This window comes from Pomacea canaliculata, linkage group LG3 (genome assembly GCF_003073045.1).
Source record: "Pomacea canaliculata isolate SZHN2017 linkage group LG3, ASM307304v1, whole genome shotgun sequence".
Lineage (NCBI taxonomy): Eukaryota > Metazoa > Mollusca > Gastropoda > Architaenioglossa > Ampullariidae > Pomacea > Pomacea canaliculata.
The window spans coordinates 42,802,083-42,822,110 of record NC_037592.1 but is presented as its reverse complement, the minus strand read 5'-3'; the positions used below and the strand labels follow the sequence as shown (position 1 = coordinate 42,822,110).

The 20,028-nt window shown below is 47.1% G+C and overlaps 1 protein-coding gene across 4 annotated transcripts in view; it reads left to right on the top strand.

Moving 5' to 3' along the window:
• LOC112560315 (POU domain, class 4, transcription factor 3-like) overlaps positions 1–20,028 on the top strand; it is a 59,699-nt gene that overhangs the window by 28,422 nt on the left and 11,249 nt on the right. Inside the window, exon 1 of one of the 4 annotated variants that reach the window (XM_025232091.1) lies at positions 13,527–14,328. The exons of the other annotated variants lie outside the window; for them this stretch is intronic. Within the exon in view, the coding sequence (XP_025087876.1) occupies positions 14,188–14,328 (141 nt within the window). The 5' untranslated portion in view covers positions 13,527–14,187. Of the gene's footprint in view, positions 1–13,526; positions 14,329–20,028 lie in introns of those variants that run through there. 4 annotated transcript variants of the gene reach the window in all.

Here is a 20,028-nt window from a genome sequence, read left to right as displayed (position 1 = left end):
ACATAGACACACAAGTACACACTGACCTCATACATAGACACACAAGTCACACTGACCTCTACATAGACACAAGTAGTACAACACTGACCTACATAGACACACAAGTACACACTGACCTCTACATAGACACAAATACACACTGACCTCAATACATAGACACACAAGTACACACTGACCTCATACATAGACACACAAGTACACACTGACCTCTACATAGACACACAAGTACACACTGACCTCATACATAGACACACAAGTACACACTGACCTCTACATAGACACACAAGTACACACTGACCTCTACATAGACACACAAGTACACACTGACCTCTACATAGACACACAAGTACACACTGACCTCATACATAGACACACAAGTACACACTGACCTCTACATAGACACACAAGTACACACTGACCTCTACATAGACACACAAGTACACACTGACACATAGACACACAAGTACACACTGACCTCTACATACACACAAGTACACACTGACCTCTACATACACACACAAGTACACACTGACCTCTACATACACACACAAGTACACACTGACCTCTACATACACACACAAGTACACACTGACCTCAAGTACACACTGACCTCTACATAGACACACAGACACATAGACACATAGACCTGGCCAATGGAAGTGCTCGGTGTTGTGGCTGACACGAACTGTGGGAGGATCAAGAGCTGGGTGTGGTGGGGCATCAGACGAGAAGAGGTTTAGGTTGGGGGGGGGTGGAGTTTCAGGTGTGTAGACAACACGCATGTCCCACACACCTGTAGCAAGGTGTAGTTCTCTAGACAACACGCATGTCCTACACACCTGTAGCAAGGTGTAGTTGTCTGTAGACAAACACGCATGTCCCAACACCTGTAGCAAGGTGTAGTTCTCTAGACAACACGCATGTCCCACACACTGTAGACAAGGTGTAGTTCTCTAGACAACACGCATGTCACACACCTGTAGCAAGGTGTAGTTCTCTAGACAACACGCATGTCCTACACACTGTAGCAAGGTGTGTTCTCTAGACAACACGCATGTCCACACACCCTGTAGCAAGGTGTAGTTGTCTGTAGACAACACGCATGTCCCACACACCTGTAGCAAGGTGTAGTTCTCTAGACAACACGCATGTCGTACACACCTGTAGCAAGGTGTAGTTGTCTGTAGACAACACGCATGTCCTACACACCTGTAGCAAGGTGTAGTTCTCTAGACAACACGCATGTCCTACACACCTGTAGCAAGGTGTAGTTGTCTGTAGACAACACGCATGTCCTACACACCTGTAGCAAGGTGTAGTTCTCTAGACAACACGCATGTCCTACACACCTGTAGCAAGGTGTAGTTGTCTGTAGACAACACGCATGTCCCACACACCTGTAGCAAGGTGTAGTTCTCTAGACAACACGCATGTCCCACACACCTGTAGCAAGGTGTAGTTCTCTAGACAACACGCATGTCCTACACACCTGTAGCAAGGTGTAGTTCTCTAGACAACAGCAATGTACAGCACTGTAGCAAGTGTAGTTGTCTGTAGACAACACGCATGTCCTACACACCTGTAGCAAGGTGTAGTTGTCTGTAGACAACACGCATGTCCTACACACCTGTAGCAAGGTGTAGTTGTCTGTAGACAACACGCATGTCCTACACACCTGTAGCAAGGTGTAGTTGTCTGTAGACAACACGCATGTCCTACACACCTGTAGCAAGGTGTAGTTGTCTGTAGACAACACGCATGTCCTACACACCTGTAGCAAGGTGTAGTTCTCTGTAGACAACACGCATGTCGTACACACCTGTAGCAAGGAGTAGTTCTCTGTAGACAACACGCATGTCGTACACACCTGTAGCAAGGTGTAGTTCTCTGTAGACAACACGCATGTCGTACACACCTGTAGCAAGGTGTAGTTGTCTGTAGACAGCTGCTAGTCAAGACCGTTAGTCAGACAATACTTCCGTCTTCTCCTGACCTTCAGTGCACGTGCAACTTCCTTGGGTCACGAGGACTGTCCGTGCAGACGTTGTAACTAGAGGTCACCTGTTACAGGTGTGACATCACACTGACACGTGTAGTAGTGCGTGCACGTGGATGGGACATCACAAACAGCGCGGTGCATTATTGGTGTGCAGGTCACAGGGGTCACAGTCTGTAGACTTCGGTATCACGTGGTTCGCGACTTGTCGATGCTATACGACCACCAACTTGTATCACTGGACTGCTGCCAGACGATTTTTTCCAGTTGACTGCTAAAACGAGGCACGAGACTACAAAGCTTCCGGTTTAGCCACATTCTTTGTTACGGCTCGCCGAGACTAACAGCCGAGAGCTTGGCAAGATGCTAATCAGCAGACAGCCGTCCACCCATGCATGTCCGTGGTACGACTGATGGCGCGTTCACTGCTGACCATGAGCAATGACCAGTGAACTGTTGGTGATATATATATATCTGTATACTACATACGTTGAGATCACCTTCCCCGTCACAGTTGTGACGTGCTCTGTGAAAGCCTGTAAGGACTCTGAAGATGAAGTAAATTAACCCTTACAGTTCCATGGTGGCCTGTCATTGTCGCAGTTCTCACATCACAAGTCATCTCTAGACCAGTGGTTCTCAAAGTATTTCGGACCGCGGACCACTTTACTTAAGTAAAAAAATACGGTGGACCACCAAGGCCTAAAAATCACTCTGTACTATGAATTTCAAATTTAAATTGCCGCATTTTTTTTTTCGTTACAATTCAAAACTAAATGTACTTCTGTGACAGTAGTCTAGTAATAAGTTGACATAGAACTACTACCTCGTTATTTGTAATTAAAATGTTAATGCGAGGAATACATCACTTTAAACATCACTTTGCTGACATTTGACGACTGTCAGCCGCGGACCACCTGACTTATGCCCACGAACCACTAGTGGACCGCGGACCACACTTTGAGAACCACTGGTGTAGGCTGTGGTCAGTGCCAGTGGTGCAGTGGGGTAGATAACAACTGTTGTCGTGGAAACGGAAAAATCACGTGAACATTTTTGTGAAGAAGTGTCACTCGCTGACCATGGTGTAAAAGTCTTGTCTGCCTCGTTGACCAGAGAAACATCGCTATACACAGACGAAGTAAACAACAACAAAAGTAGACACAAGACAGGCGGAAGTAAACAACAACAAGTTGACGGACTTGTCAGACGTATTGTGTGCTGAGTGAAAAGATCAACCGTGACTGCCAGGCACGCGGCCAAGTTTCAACGGTCACGGAAGCAAACATATGGACACCTAATCAACTATCCCCGGCCCGGATGCGATGCTTTTCCACGTCAATTTCCCCTCGTGACATCAGCACGTGCGGGGGCGTGCGTGACGTCGTGCGTGCTGTCGATGCGCGCCGATCCTTATTAGGCGCAAAGCTGAGTGTCTCTAATTTACAGCCCGGCACCGCGGGTCGAAGGTCGTGATTAAAATCAACATGGTGGTGGATGTATTCTCGTCACACCAGCGGAGTTGTAACGCCAGTAATCAGGCAGGTAACACAAACACACAGTACCTGCGCTGTCCGCAAACGCCACCTGGCTGTCCACCTGGCTGTCCACCTGGCTGTCGTGCGGAGACTTGCTAGCGCCCATCTTACCGAGTCCTTTGGCGCCTTTGACGACACTAGCCTGGATTAACCCTAACCCTGCCGACACTAGCCTGGATTAACCCTAACCCTGCCGACACTAGCCTGGATTAACCCTAACCCTGCCGACACTAGCCTGCAGCCCGTAGTACTGAAGAAGATATACTTCAATATCCGGAATTAATGTGACACAGAGACACACCACCCCCGGGTTAATCTCCTACAGCGAGATACTTATCCATGGGGTTTAGTTCCTGCAGCTGTTAAGAAGCCGTCTGTACCCACAGCTGCGGACCGTGGGTGAGATGGGGTCCTTTGAAATACTTACCTACTGCAGTGGGAAGGTGGGGAGGGGAGGGTTAAGCTGAAACAAATGATTATTTGTCTCGATTAGAACACTGGAAGTCGCTGTCAGCTTTTGTTTTTGTTTTGGAGCTTTGTCACGTGATTTAGGGCTCTCTCTTCGCCCCCTGCTGGCTGGCACCATATGTTCTCCTACATGTCCTCGTCCCTTGACGCCTTCTCTCCTTTCACAACACCTTCAGCAGTCACGTGCCGTCACGTGCCTGTCACGTGGCCAGGTTTTCCGGCCAGTCGGTCGCTTGCAGCCCAACGTCAGCAGCGACTCGTTAGTTTGAAAGCACGACGACCGCTTGTTGTTGTCGCCCGTCAGATGTCGCTGAAGCTTGTGGACGTCGGAGTCTTAAGACAGCCGTGCATTACTCCAGGGTGTAGGATGTGAGGGTGTAGGTGGTGTGAGGGTGGAGTGTTGGGGTGTAGGATGTGAGGGTGTGTAGGATTTGAGGGTGTGAGTGTGGGGATGTGGGTGTGGGGAGTAGGGTGTCGGATGTGAGGGTGTGGGTGGGTTGGAGTGTGGGGTGTAGGGTGTAGGTGTGTGGTGAGTGGTGGGTGTGTTAGGATGTGAGGGTGTGGGAGTGAGGGTGGAGTGTGGGGTGTAGGATGTGAGGGTGTGGGGAGTGTGGGGTAGGGTGTGAATGTAACGGTAGGTGTAGGGTGTGAGGGTGTAATGTGAGGGGTGTGTGAGGTGGGTGTGAGGGTGGAGTGTGGGTGTAGGGTGTGAGGGTGTGGGGAGTAGGGTGTAGGATTGTGAGGGTGTAGGATGTGAGGGTGGAGTGTGGGGTAGGGTGTAGGTGTAGGATGTGAGGGTGTAGGGTGTGAGGGTGGAGTGTGGGGAGTAGGGTGTAGGATGTGGGGGTGGAGTGTGGGGTGTAGGGTGTGAGGGTGTGGGGAGTAGGGTGTAGGGTTAGGGTAGGGTGTAGGGTGTAGGATGTGAGGGTGTAGGGTGTAGGGTGGAGTGTGGGGCGAGCAGTCAGCGGAACATCATCGACACTCACGTGTACCAGCAGCGATGCCCATGTCCCCCCAGCCTCAGCCTCCGGTCTGTCAAACAATGAAGACAGTTGTGCCTGCACCAAGCGCAATCACTCCAATCAACTCTACACTCATGATTTCTTAATGGAAAACAGACGGCGCTTGGGGCTGTGCGTGTGTCGTGAAGGGGTGGAGGGGGTGGAGGAGGTGGAGGGTGGAGGAGGATCTTACCTCCATTAAAGGCCGTTTGTAACCAGGTGAATGTCAGTCACATTTGACGAAATTTCACAGGAAACACGTTTGAGGGTCAACATTGGTGGTACATTCACGTGCACCAGGTAGGACCTACCTCACCTGGCAAGTCCTTTGTTGACACCTGTAAACCGGAGAGCTCTCTCAGTCCTCCATGCAGGCTTCAAACGGCAACAACCGTTCAGCCAAGTTGGGAAACAGCGAAACCTCATCTGCTACTTCTGTTATTATTTCTAGGTGTCTTAGGTTAAACCTGCGCTGACTTATCCTTTTATTAAAAAGAATGTGGTCATGGCAACTAATTTCTGATCATTTTCGCCATGAGTGACTATTTCTATGATATTGTCTATTGTCTATTGTCTATTGTCTATCACTGACAAGAACACTGCACTTCCACGTGGCAGTTCATTACTGGTCTTTGTCAAGGAATCTTATTTACTGTGAGGTCTTCTTATGTTTACTTTTTAACCTTTTATTTCGCTTTACCTTAAAATTGTTTTAACCTGTTTCTGTCATTTAATGTTTCTTGTTCTGTGCAATCTTTGTTGACTTCTTTTCTGTGGCTTAGTGTTATGTTGTTTATTGTATTATTTATTCCTGCTGTTTACTGTATCTTGATTTAGCGTTGTTTACTTTATCTTTGTTTACTGTTGTTTTGTGTGTTTACTGTGTACCGCCTGCTTCTTTGCTGTTTACCTCCGTTAATTCTTCGAGAGGAAGAAAGCTAATTACACAAGGAGGGAGGGAGGAGAAGAATGGCGGTTGTGGAGGCCGGCTGTTCTGACAATTGCGATCACTCTGTCTGTGTGCCTGTGGAGCGCGCGCCGAGAGCACGTGCAGTGGAGCGCTGCTGTCAGTCATGGCGCCCATTGTGGGACCTGTCAACCAATGAAGGACTGATGTGTCCCCCGGACCCTGGCCTGGCTTAATGATAGTGTGACCGGCCTGAGTCAACATCGCTTGCCATTACAACGCCGCTTTGATGAAGCAACGACAGTTTGCAGCAACAAGAATGTGGAGCCGTTGTCTGTCGTTAATAAGCCGACTGCCTTTATGGGGGGTGTGGGGGTGTGGGGTGGGGGGAGCAGTCAGCGAAACAGTCAATCCATTCCGGTAGTAAGAAAGTTCTCTACACAGTAGCGAGGCACTGAAGGTCCGTGTGACTGCGGCCTGACTTTTCCCACTGACCTGCAGCACATGCACACAGGCACACATGCACACAGGCACACATGCACACATGCACACAGGAAAACATGCACACAGGCACACATGCACACATGCACACATACACACATGCACACAGGCACACATGCACACATGCACACAGGAAAACATGCACACAGGCACACATGCACACATGCACACATACACACATGCACACAGGCACACATGCACACAGGCACACAGGCACACCCTCTTTTTGTCTTTCGGGGTGTCCAATAAAATCAGCAGTACACCATGGTGTCCAATAAAGTAAGCAGTACAGCATGGTGTCCAATAAAATCAGCAGTACACCATGGTGTCCAATAAAATCAGCAGTACACCATGGTGTCCAATAAAATCAGCAGTACACCATGGTGGCCAATAAAATCAGCAGTACACCATGGTGGCCAATAAAATCAGCAGTACACCATGGTGTCCAATAAAATCAGCAGTACACCATGGTGGCCAATAAAATCAGCAGTACACCATGGTGGCCAATAAAGTAGGCAGTACACCATGGTGTCCAATAAAGTAAGAAGTACACCATGGTGTCCAATAAAGTAAGAAGTACACCATGGTGTCCAATAAAGTAAGCAGTACTCCATTGGGTCAATAAATAAGCAGTACATGGGCTATGGTGTCCAGCATAAAGTAGGGCAGTACACCCATGGTGTCCAATAAAGTAAGAAGTACACCATGGTGTCCAATAAAGTAAGAAGTACATCCATGGGTGTCCATAAAGTAAGAAGTACAGCAGTCCATGGTGTCCCAATAAGTAAGGGACTCCATGGTGTCCATAAAGTAAGCAGTACACTATGGTGTCCAATAAAGTAGGGTAGTACACATGGTGTCAATAAAGTAAGAAGTACACCTATGGTGTCCAATAAAGTAAGCAGTACACTATGGTGTCCAATAAAGTAAGATTTCAGTAACACTATGGTGTCCAATAAAGTATGGCAAGTACACCATGGTGTCCAGATAAAGTAAGAAGTTACAACCATGGTGTCCAAGTAAGTAAGAGAAGTAACCTCTCCATGGGTGTCCAATAAAGTAGCAGTACTCCATGGTGTCCCAATAAAAGTAAGCATACAGTACACTATGGTGGTCCAATAAAGTAAGCAGTACACCATGGATAAATCAGCTACACAACCATGGTGTCCAAATAAAATCAGCAGTACAAACATGGTAGGCCAATAATCAGCAGTACACCATGGTGGCCAATTAAAATCAGCAAGTACAACACATGGTGGCCTAATAAAGGTGGCATCGGCTGTACAACCATGGTGCCAATAAAGTAGGCAGCACTTCATGGCAGTGGTTTGACCAGTAAAAGCCGTTGTGTTGCAGGAAGATTGAGTGTGCCTCCTGAGTCTGTTATTTTGGTTTTTTCCTGGACAGCGTTTGGCGTTTGGGTAACTTGTAGACTGTACTAAGGTTTTGATGTCGAGATTACTGGAAGACAACGAGGACCAGGCTGTTGAGCTGAACCGCGTTGCGAGATGACAAAAATATTACAAAAATAGAAGAAATTTTGCAGGTCTCTTAGCTTTTCCATTTTTCATTAATTTGTTTGAGAAGCCACGTGGTCGTTGTCACTTTGGCGCTTAAGACTTGTTGCCCTCAAGAGACAACACGGACTATCTCTGTGTTCGTCACGGTTGTGGGGAGCGGATGGTACAGACTCTCCCCTCCCTTCTCACATTCCCACCCTAACTACACATCGCACACGCAAAATGGTCTGGCCTTTTTTTGCCTTGTGAGCAATATTGGGTGAGCAATCTGTGGGGCGACAGAGGTCAGAGTGATAAGATCTGGGGACATAGCTTGTACATATAGGGGAGGGGCAAGATGTATCAGCTTTCACCCGTATCCAGCAAAGCTTCTCCCTTTCCTGCAAATTCACTGAGATTTGGGAGAAGCTGCCAGAGCCAAATTTTGAAGGCCAAAGTTGCAGGTAAATATTCAGTGTGCACTCAGCTGGGTGGACTGGGAGGTACAGCACTCGCTGGCGACACGAGACTCTGCTGCTGGCTGTCAAGCTGCCCTGCACGTGCTCAGGCATCAGAGGAAGGAAAAGTCAACCCTCGTTACATCCGGGAATCTCTGTGACAAAGAGTTGACAACTGCAAAGAATGGCTCAACAAGTTGACAGCCCTTCAAACTTAATAAAAAGGAAACAGCAAAGATGGCTAGGACTACACGAAACAATGTGCTTCATGCGCCAACCAGAAGTGCGGCTGACAGTAACTCAGCATCACGTGACTACTGCTGAGAACTGCTTGGCAGACCGACAGCGCCGAGAGCGAGGACGATGGAACTCTCTGCACTGTGATAGAAAAACATTCTTAACACCAACGGCACATCTGTCACATTTCATCCATTTTACAAAACTTTGACAGAGTCCCCCGGCACCAAGTATGGTCAGCGTGGGTTAAAGTGATGGGTGGTTGGTGTGTACAGTCAGGGTGGCAGTGTGTAGTGTGTACAGGTAGTGTGTACAGGTAAGATAGGCAGTGTGTCGTGTGTACAGGTAGGCAGCATGGCAGTGTGTAGTGTGTTACAGTACACCAGATGGGAAGTGTGCAGGTACAGAGCCACAGGTTGTGGTGGGGTCGTTACACTTTTGATTACAAGTTTGATTACAATCAGTCCATTCAGTCCAGCACAGGCTTTGTGTGAGGGAAGAGCTTTGTGAGGTTGTGAGGGGCAGCTGTGAGGCATCTGATCTGCCCATAAATATACAAAGTATCAGAATTACAGGTATGGCGATGGGAATGTCTGAGAAGAACAGTATGTCTACCTTACGTTTCTTGACATTGTTACTATCGACTCTTGAAGGACAATTACAATCACCTACTGGTCATGGCCATACGGGAGGCTACGTTCTGGCCAACTACTGGTGTCCATCTACTGGCCCAACTACTGGTTCAATCCGCCCCTATGGCCACTACTGCGTTCAACTAACTTGGAGAAAACCTACTGGTCAACTCTTGGCCATCTCGCCAAAATGGCCAACTACTGGCATGGACGACTGGTCAACTACTGGCCATGCACAGATTTGTGAGGTCATTCCTACAACCATCCTCACAAAAAACTCACAGCCAGCTTGGGAATGTGCCAAATCCATGTTCTTGACTCGGGAGGGAAAGGTCAACACAGGGAAAAAAGAAGGCGTGTGAATCTGCACGAGGTCCGGCAGACAACTCATAGCGCTATAGCTCACGCCGGCAGGGGTCAGCAGTCGAAGGTTGAAGTTCTTCTCGGGTCAGGGAGAGACTAGAAGCATCGAGAAGCAAATGCCGTGTAGGGAAGATGAGGGGAACATCTCTACTCCCCTCAGGGACCTTCACCTCAGGAGGCAGGTCATGGCGGTCAGCTCAGGTCAAAGTGCAGGCCAACTGAGTAAACGGACAAAGTAACCAATCAACACCTGGAGCAGGTGAGAGAGCTGCACTTTAGCGAGTGCTTCTTTTCCGCTGTGATTCTGACCGGAAGTGACATTGCAGCAGTAGCGGCCAATCGTATCAGCGGAAGAAAGATGAGGAAGAGACCAACAGATCCTTCTTTGCTGCCTTCTACTAGTTTGTACCTACAGGTCTTCTCCGGCTTCTTGTTGTCCTTCTGTCTTTCTCCACTTGCTTATTTTCTGTGTTTAATTTTTACACCTTGCACTGGAGGCCGCACCAAAGCCCAGCGTGCGGCGACAGAAAGTGGGCGGCCCGTTAGTTGATTTCTCTATAGATTTTCTCCTCACGGCCCAGTGGCCGTGTCAGCCTGCTGTTCTTGCGCTGATGAATCCTCAAGCCGGACGTGACGCCTGACCTCGCTCTCCTCTCGTAGTGACGCAATAGCGCCCTCTGTTATCAGGCGCCCATCGTGGGCACAGAAATCAAATTTTTGTCTGCCCTTTGTAGCGGGGCAGCGCGCCGCACAGCATAATCAGCCTGAAAGATGATCTGCCCCCCCCACCTCCACACACACACACCACAGCCGTCCCCTTCACCACACACCCACCAGATCTCCGCAAGGGACGGGGTATCGTCACGAGTCCCACGACTCTGAACCTTCTGGGGACTCCAACCTTGCTTGACCTTTGACTGGGCAGGCTGTTACTAGAAGAGGAGGGGAAGGAATTCGGGTCAGTCAGTCAGTCGGGCCTTGACCGCCACCTGTTGGGGGATGGATAGACGGGCAGCTGACAGGGCCCGCCACTCGTGTCCTATGTGGCGATAGTCAGAGGACGACCTGTCCAGTCTCCACCTTCGTACTCAGTTCTGGCTCTGACCACCGCGGGGTCGGCCACCCTGCAAGGTATTAAAGGTACCTTCCAGAGGGTGCTGTGCCGGGTCACGTGGCCAAAGACCAGCTTACGTCCCTTGACTGTTGAAGTAGAGGTTCCTGGTGTCCTGCGAGTGCGGCCATCTTGTTTCCTGCAAAGTCGTTGGTGTTATGTTCTGTGTGTGAGATCGGGAGCAGCCTCCTGGAATGAGAAGTAAAGGGTGTAAGGGTGGACATGTCCTGAGAGGGTGGGTTGTCTTCCTCAGTGTCACACATGGCTGGCCTCCTGCAGACGCTAACACCAGGGTTATCTCACGTAGGACTGGGTTGTCTCACCAAGACTCTGAGTTGTCTACCTGTAGCGCTATCACACTAGTTGTCTCCCTTGCCTGGTGTCAGGTGTTGCTGGCGTCACACTGATGGTGTTGTAAGATTCAAAAAGAAAGACAACTACGACCTTTTATCTGGTGGTGGTGGTGGTGGTGGTGGCGCTGGTGGCGCTGGTAGTGTTGTAGATGACGAGGCAATCAGCGCTAAATACTTGCCAAGCATTAATAAGATCAGTACAGCACAGGGTCCGCAACACGGACGGCGGTTTGTGTTTGTAGTCCAGCGCCCTCTGTCGACATAGGGACAGAGCGAGTCAGAAGTCTGATCGTCTTGGTTTGCTTGTCTTCCCTTGTGTCCTCGGTCTTTGAGCATGGCGTGTACAGGTGAGAGGCCGGGCAGGGTAGCTGCATGCAGACAGGCCACCCGCTCCACCCGCTCCACCGCCAGGCCGCCGTAGGTCTGTGGACACCAGCCCACCGGGTAGCTTAGCTCCACGGCTAAAAGACGGGTTCCAATTTCTGCCGCCACGTGTCGCTTTCCCATGGTCACCAGCGACGTGTGCAGCCCTCTACCCCCCACCTCCGGCGTGGTTTGTGTTGGGGCTGCGTGCTGGTGTGTCAACAAAACTCCTTCCTCCCATCATCGTGGTCCCTGTCGAAGCTCGCGCGCTTGCTGTGTCAACAAGCCCCCTCCCTCGGCCTCACCACCCCTACCCCCACCCCCACGTCGTGCGATGAGGAAGCGAGCTCTAATTGCCAGACCATCTTCCCGCCTGCCCATGCGCTGAGAGCCACGTGAGAGAAGAGAAGGAGAGGAGGAAAAGAGCTTTTAGGGAGAAAATTGTTGTAAACTACAAGTCTTAAAAGTCTGGAGGCGAGGGCGATACATTTCCAGGACGAAGCCCAATGTTGGTGGGAATGCGGCGGGGGAGCCATGGCGTGCTGCGAGAGTTGCGGCGCCTGGCAGCAGGAGGAAGGGTGGTGGTTGGGAGGGGGATAGGCTCAACAGGTGATGCGGTCAACTCGCCTCCGTCCCACCTCGCAACTCACAGCTCAAAACACCAGCAGTAGGGTGGGGGTAGTCGGGGTCAAGGTGCGAGCGTGCGAACAACAACGGTAACGTCTTTGTGTAACGGTAACATGGCTGGCAGTAACAACAACCGTAACGACTCTATGTAACGCCAACATGGCTGGCAGTAACAACAAGGGGAACAAGTGTAGCACGAGCAGGACACGCGAGGGACCAGGCGGCACCAGGATGTTGACAGCAGCAGTAGTCTGAAGATGAAAGTAACAAACACCTGGCCTGCTACAGGGCGAGTGATCATAAGGCTGAGTCGGGGAGGGCGACACGTTTTGTGATAGTGGACAGTGGTGTTGGTGGTGGACAGTGGTCAGTGGTGTTTGTGGCTGTCAGTGGTGTTGGTGGTGGACAGTGGACAGTGGTGTTGGTGGGTGGTGATAGTGGACAGTGGTGTTGTGGTGGTTGGATAGTGGACAGTGGTGTTGGTGGTGCCGGCAGTGGTGGTGTTGATAGTGTGTGTTGGTGGGTGGTGTGGTGTCTGCGGTGTGTGCTTCCTGTGATGTGGATGCTGCTGTCACTACTGGTCTCACCGCACGTCACAGACACTGTTCCGGGTGCACCAGACACCCACAGGAGGTCCAGGGTGGGACAGGTGGTAAGAACACGTCAGATGATGATGGTGATGATAACGATGCCGCACACAGTGAGGTTATTAATGCCGTCAAAGGCGGGTCATTGCAAAATGAACTCACGGGTGGGTATGTAAAGCACAACGAGCTCACGGGTGTATATACAGAAAGATAACAAGGAGATGACGGATATATATAGCACAATGAGCTCATGGGTGTATATATACAGAAAGATAACAATGAGCTCACCGATCGTGTGCGGACGTTTCGCCGCATTATGTCAGAGAGAGAGAGCTTACTAAAAAATGAAAGTAACACTACTAGATTATTAACACAGGATTGTCAAAAGATTATGCGCACAGCTTGAGAAAAAACAGGATGAGAGCTGAGTTCACTGGTTCATGGATACATGGAGGAATGTGTGAGCTATCACACACTTGAAAAGGTCGTGTGAAATGCGAAATGAAGTGCAAACGTCGTCGGCGAGTCAGTGTACCTCACGGATATAGCACAACGAGCTCACGGGTGTATATATATAGAGAAAGATAACAAGGAGATGACGGATATATATAGCACACTGAGCTCATGTGTGTATATAAAAAGCACAAGCAGCTCACGGGTGGAGATGTGTGGAGTGATTTTTGGCAAGTGTGGAGTGAGTGAAGTGTGGAGTGATGGTGGAGACTGTGGAGTGAGTGTGGAGATGTGTGGAGTGAGTGTGGAGACTGTGGAGTGTGTGGAGTGAGTGTGGAGACTGTGGAGTGTGTGGAGTGATGGTGGAGACTGTGGAGTGTGGAGATGTGAGACTTTGAAACCATGTGACATGCTGTGAAGACCGACTGGCGATGAAGGCGATGTGTGGAGTGAGTGCGGAGATGTGTGGAGTAGTAGGACCTTGCGTGGCGGTGTGACAAGTGGAGGTAGAGTCGCTGACGCGCAGTCACGTGCAGCCGAGGCGCGCGCGCGGCAAGCTGGTGTTCTTGGGGAGGCGCGAGGAGGGGACGGCACGAGGGCGGAGAGAAGCCGACTGGAAGAGAGAAAGAGAGAAAGAGAATGGCGAAGGGAAGTTGTAGATTCCAGGGGCCTTCAAACTGAGAGAGAGAGATGGGGGCAAAGTTCGGGGCTGGCTTGCCGACGAGGTAGCCGCAGAGCTGCCAAAAGGAAGGCGACTGAAGTGTAGTGAGCAGAGCAGGCCGTGCGGCTACATATGGAGGAGGACGCAGGGGGATGTTTGACAGTTGCGTCTTGAGCGTGCCACTGCAGCAAGCACCCGTGCGTGCTGGATGCCGCCAGCGGTCCTCGCGCCACTCAAGCACAGCTTGCCGCCTCGCCTCGCCTCCCTTCCCGTCCCAACAAGGGTTGTCGTTGTCGTCGTGAGAGCTCGGGCGAGTGAGCTAGGCGGAGCCGGGGCGCAGTGGCGGGCGCTGGTGGAGCAGGAAGGCGCTGCCAAAGTCGTGATTATTTTATAAAGCGGCCAACCAGGCAGGCCCCCGGGCGCACCGCACATATGTGTGTGTCCATGAACATCAAACAGCCGCCGCTGGGCCTGGCCCCAACCATCCACCCGGCCACCCTGCCCCAGGGCCGCTACTCTCCGCCCTACCGACCACCCGACTCCCGCTCTATTCGGTGCATGTCAGGATCCACGGTACGTATCCACTGGCCTGCCGCTCGTCTTGCCACCCCGGGTACGGGAGGGGGGCCTTCCTGTCCTGTACTCACTCGCTGTGTGTGTGTGTGTGTCTCTGTCTCTTGCTGTACCCTGACTTGTGTCTCCTACCCAGACATCGTGTTTTTAGTTTGTGTTAGCGCCGTCGCTGTCGTTAATATTTGATAAATGTTTTGTTCTGGACTTGGTCTCCGCCAGAACAGCGGGCTTCTGATGTGTGGCACTGCCACCCCTCGCTGTGTCCACCCGGACTAAGCTCTGTCCGCACTTTGACTTCTGCTTCTGTCGCTGTGCTGTCTTCCACTGGTGTACAAAGTCTGCTTGCTGTTCCTGGCTGTCCAAACCGTGGTAGGTGTCCATACCTGTAAGTAGATGTACACAGCGTACACGGGGTGCGTGGCCTGCTGGACTGACACCAACGAGCTGCAATACCCTCCGTGCGGTACCAGCAACGAGATGATCGGGCAGTCATCATCGGCTGCTGGTGGTGTCATCGCTGTGGTCGTTGTTGTGTGGACGTGAGAGGGGTGCTGACAATATTCACCAACATCGAACACTTCCACCGTGGGCTGGTGTCGACAGCTTACATCCTTCATCAACTTCATTCGTTTGGCGGTGTTCATCCTTCATCAACTTCATTCGTTTGGCGGTGTTCATCAAGTTCGTTTGTTTCCTGGAATTTTTCGGGTGCAGCGGCGTGGAGGCGCTCGTTGTGTCGGAGGACGGCCACCTTTGCTGGGCGGCTGCGAGGGACAGGTGAGGCTCAGTTCTGTTGGCGTTACCCGCCTCCTCTACGTACAGGTGAGAGTCTTAGTTCTGTAGCCTGCTTCCTTCTACCTTCTGTCACTTTGCGAGGGATGTGTTAGTAGATGCTGTTGTATTCACTCGCCGTCTGTGGACAGTGAAGTCTCGAGCTGCTCTCTTGTCCTTTTTCACTGAACCCGTTATGACAGCCACTTCCTCTCTCACTCACTCTTGTCCTCTTCTCTCTCACTCTCTCACTCTTGTCCTCTTCTCTCTCACTCACTCACTCTTGTCCTCCTGTCTTCAATGTTGTCAATTTCATGTTTATTTGGGTTTTCTTGTCTTTAGTGGCATTCTGTTTTTGTTTTTTTTTTCTTTTCCTCCCTCCTTCCTCGTGTTTGCTTGATTCTACTCGTGTCTGCTGATATTTTTTCTTTCAGGTGAGTTTTCTTGTATTTTCTCTGTCGCTTTATTTTTGTTTCACTGGACTTTCGTTGTTTGCAAGAGAGGACTACATGGTGTGTGCACCGGGTCTTTGGCCCTAAATCTTAAGACAATTGTGTGTGGTCAGGTGTGTCAGGTGTGCTGTGATCAAACTGCCACAGTCACGGTTGACCTGCTACACGGGTTAAGTGACGTCACTAACGTAGGCTTGAGGGAAACGGTTAACCACTTGGCTCCCGTTACTGACTGGACTGCAACGTGTGTGCGAGTGTAAGTGACAGAGAGAGTGTGTGAGAGAGTGTGTGAGAGAGTGTGAGAGAGAGGAAGAGTGAGAGAGTGTGTGTGAGAGAGTGTGTGTGAGAGAGTGTGTGAAAGAGGGAGAGTGAGTGTGAGAGAGGGAGAGTGTGTGAGAGAGAGTGTGAGAGAGAGGGAGAGTGAGAGAGGGAGAGTGTGTGAGAGAGTGTGTGTGAGAGAGAGAGTGAGAGAGGGAGAGAGAGTGTGAGAGAGGAATTTCCAGTGGCGGGTGTGTCAGGTCTTCTGTAGTCCTACGCTCCATCGCTAGTCTCTCTTGTCGATTAACAAAGACTAATTTGCTCGTTGAAAGAACCGTTATTGACAAGTCAGCTGCTAGTCTGTGTGTTGTGTGTTGTTATCGCCAGTGAGATCCAACACGTGCGAGCCGCGCGTGACACGCGGACTTTCATTGTGAGCAGACAACAACAGCCACGAGCGCACGCACTGAGACAGACAGACAGACAAGAAAGAATGCGAGTGAGAGGGAAGGGAAGAGACTTTTTACATTTAGTCATTTCATTCACGGTTTGTCTTTATTCATGACTGGAAATCGTTTGGTCCGCGTCTCCACGGTGCGAACATCCAGGTGAACCGACAGCTTGTTCCTCTATTCCGCCGGCTTCTGTCTTTCTTGTCTTCTTCACACCTTACTTTCACTGCTTCTGTCTTTCACTGTCGTTCTACAAACAAATTTCTTCTAAAAATAATTTAAATTATCATTTCATTTAAACAATTTAAATACAATTTAAATACAAAATACACAAGAATCTGGTTTTCCGTTGTCCTGGAGCGTAAATTATTTATTTACTTGTTGAGACTAAAGGGACGCCAGCCTGGTTTGTAACATGAATTATTTTATTTACTTTGTTGTGACACTAAACAGACGCAAAACAGGTTTGTTTGTCGCTGTTTATTTATTCATCTCACTCGTTCTTTCACTATTGTCTTTATATTTGCAATCATCCGTAGCGGGATAGCTCCCGTGTGGTCGCTGACTCGTTGGTGTTGTTTGCTGTCATTGAATTATTCAGCTCGACATTCATCTGACACTTTCAATTCCGTCTGTCGGCGGTAAGTAGATGATATCACGACTGTCACTGATGGGTGCAACTGGTGTGACACCACCCTGTAGTGTGTCCAACTGTGGTTTTACAAATAAGACTTCAGGACCGGCAGCCATCGTGGTCCTTGCTGATAGAAAGATTCCATGAAAGGAATTTGGAATTACAGGTTCGACAAAATTTGAATGAATGTTGTTTGTGTAGAACTTATGACTGATAATTGTATGGGTTATGATGATTTATTATCTGTTTACGTGTATAGTCATTTATTAAAATAAGTAATATTTATTTATTATTTGTTATTTCATTATTATTATTATACTCAAAAATTCGCTCCCGTATTTTTTTATTGCAAGTCAGTTCCTACATCTGTCTTGATATCAAGCGCCTTAGTCCTTTTTGCTATAAATAATAATTTCTTTACTAGTCGTTGATGCTATAAATAATTTCTCTAGTAGTCGTTGATGCTATAAATAATTTCTTTACTAGTCGTTGATGCTATAAATAATTTCTCTAGTAGTCGTTGATGCTATAAATAATTTCTCTAGTAGTCGTTGATGCTTTAAATAATAATTTTTTACTAGTCGTTGATGCTATAAATAATTTCTCTAGTAGTCGTTGATGCTATAAATAATTTCTCTAGTAGTCGTTGATGCTATAAATAATAATTTCTCTAGCAGTCGTTGATGCTATAAATAATTTCTCTAGTAGTCGTTGATGCTATAAATAATAATTTCTCTAGCAGTCGTTGATGCTATAAATAATTTCTCTAGTAGTCGTTGATGCTATAAATAATAATTTCTCTAGCAGTCGTTGATGCTATAAATAATAATTTTTTACTAGTCGTTGATGCTATAAATAATTTCTCTAGTAGTCGTTGATGCTATAAATAATAATTTTTTGCTAGTCGTTGATGCTATAAATAATTTCTCTAGTAGTCGTTGATGCTATAAATAATAAATTCTTTACTAGTCGTTGATGCTATAAATAATTTCTCTAGCAGTCGTTGATGCTATAAATAATAATTTCTCTAGTAGTCGTTGATGCTAAAAATAATTTCTTTAGTAGTCGTTGATGCTATAAATAATAATTTCTTTACTAGTCGTTGATGCTATAAATAATTTCTCTAGTAGTCGTTGATGCTATAAATAATTTCTCTAGTAGTCGTTGATGCTATAAATAATTTCTCTAGTAGTCGTTGATGCTATAAATAATAATTTTTTACTAGTCGTTGATGCAATAAATAATTTCTCTAGCAGTCGTTGATGCTATAAATAATTTTTTACTAGTCGTTGATGCTATAAATAATAATTTCTCTAGTAGTCGTTGATGCTATAAATAATAATTTCTTTACTAGTCGTTGATGCTATAAATAATTTCTCTAGCAGTCGCTGATGCTATAAATAATTTCTCTAGTAGTCGTTGATGCTATAAATAATAATTTCTCTAGTAGTCGTTGATGCTAAAAATAATTTCTTTAGTAGTCGTTGATGCTATAAATAATAATTTCTTTACTAGTCGTTGATGCTATAAATAATTTCTCTAGTAGTCGTTGATGCTATAAATAATTTCTCTAGTAGTCGTTGATGCTATAAATAATAATTTTTTTACTAGTCGTTGATGCTATAAATAATTTCTTTAGTAGTCGTTGATGCTATAAATAATTTCTCTAGCAGTCGTTGATGCTGTAAATAATAAATTCTTTACTCATTGATACTATAAATAATTTCTCTAGTAGTCCTTTATGCTATAAATAATGTCTCTAGTAGTCGTTGATGCTATAAATAATAATTTCTTTACTAGTCGTTGATGCTATAAATAATTTCTCTAGCAGTTGTTGATGCTATAAATAATTTCTCTAGTAGTCGTTGATGCTATAAATAATTTCTCTAGTAGTCGTTGATGCTATAAATAATTTCTCTAGCAGTCGTTGATGCTATAAATAATTTCTCTAGCAGTCGTTGATGCTGTAAATAATAAATTCTTTACTCATTGATGCTATAAATAATTTCTCTAGTAGTCGTTGATGCTATAAATAATTTCTCTAGCAGTCGTTGATGCTATAAATAATTTCTCTAGCAGTCGTTGATGCTGTAAATAATAAATTCTTTACTCATTGATGCTATAAATAATTTCTCTAGTAGTCGTTGATGCTATAAATAATTTCTCTAGCAGTCGTTGATGCTATAAATAATTTCTCTAGCAGTCGTTGATGCTGTAAATAATAAATTCTTTACTCATTGATGCTATAAATAATTTCTCTAGTAGTCCTTGATGCTATAAATAATTTCTCTAGTAGTCCTTGATGCTATAAATCAGTGATGCCCAACCTTTTTCGACCTGCTGGCCATATCCATTTCGGACAGCCGTGTCGCGGGCCACTTCACCGCAGAAATACACAAAAAAATAGAGCAGATACCATTTTTTATTAGAAACAAGTTGTACTTACCATTAATTATGTAGTAATTAGTGGGATATTTGAAGTTGTTTTCCCGAAACCAACTTCTGAATGTCCGGCCTCATCGTAGAGACACCAAGTCGGAGCACTGAATCGAAATGTTCGTCCATCGAAAAAAAGATTGAGAGACGCCCCTACGTGGGGATAAATATTTCTTGTTCCTTTTTTTTCGTTTTTTTAAGGTCTTCTTTTATTACTAACATGCCGATTTCCTGCACTGTGGGCAGAAGTTTTGCGGGCCGGATGGCACCGCTTCGCGGCCGGATATGGCCCGCGGGCCGTAGGTTGTGCATCCCTGCTATAAATAATAAATTCTTTACTTATTGATGCTATAAATAATTTCTCTAGCAGTCGTTGATACTATAAATAATTTCTCTAGTAGTCGTTGATGCTATAAATAATAAATTCTTTAGTCAGTGATGCTATAAATAATTTCTCTAGTAGTCGTCGATGCTATAAATAAAAATTTCTTTAGTCATTGATGCTATAAATAATACAATTTCTAGTAGTTGTTGTTGCTATAGAAAATGAGTTCTCTAGTAGTCGTCGATGCTATAAATAATAAATTCTTTACTAGTCATTGATGCTATAAATAATTAGTTGTTTAGTGGTGGATGCTATAAATAATAACTTCTTTAGTCGTTAGTGATATAAATAACAAGTTATCTAGTGGTCGTC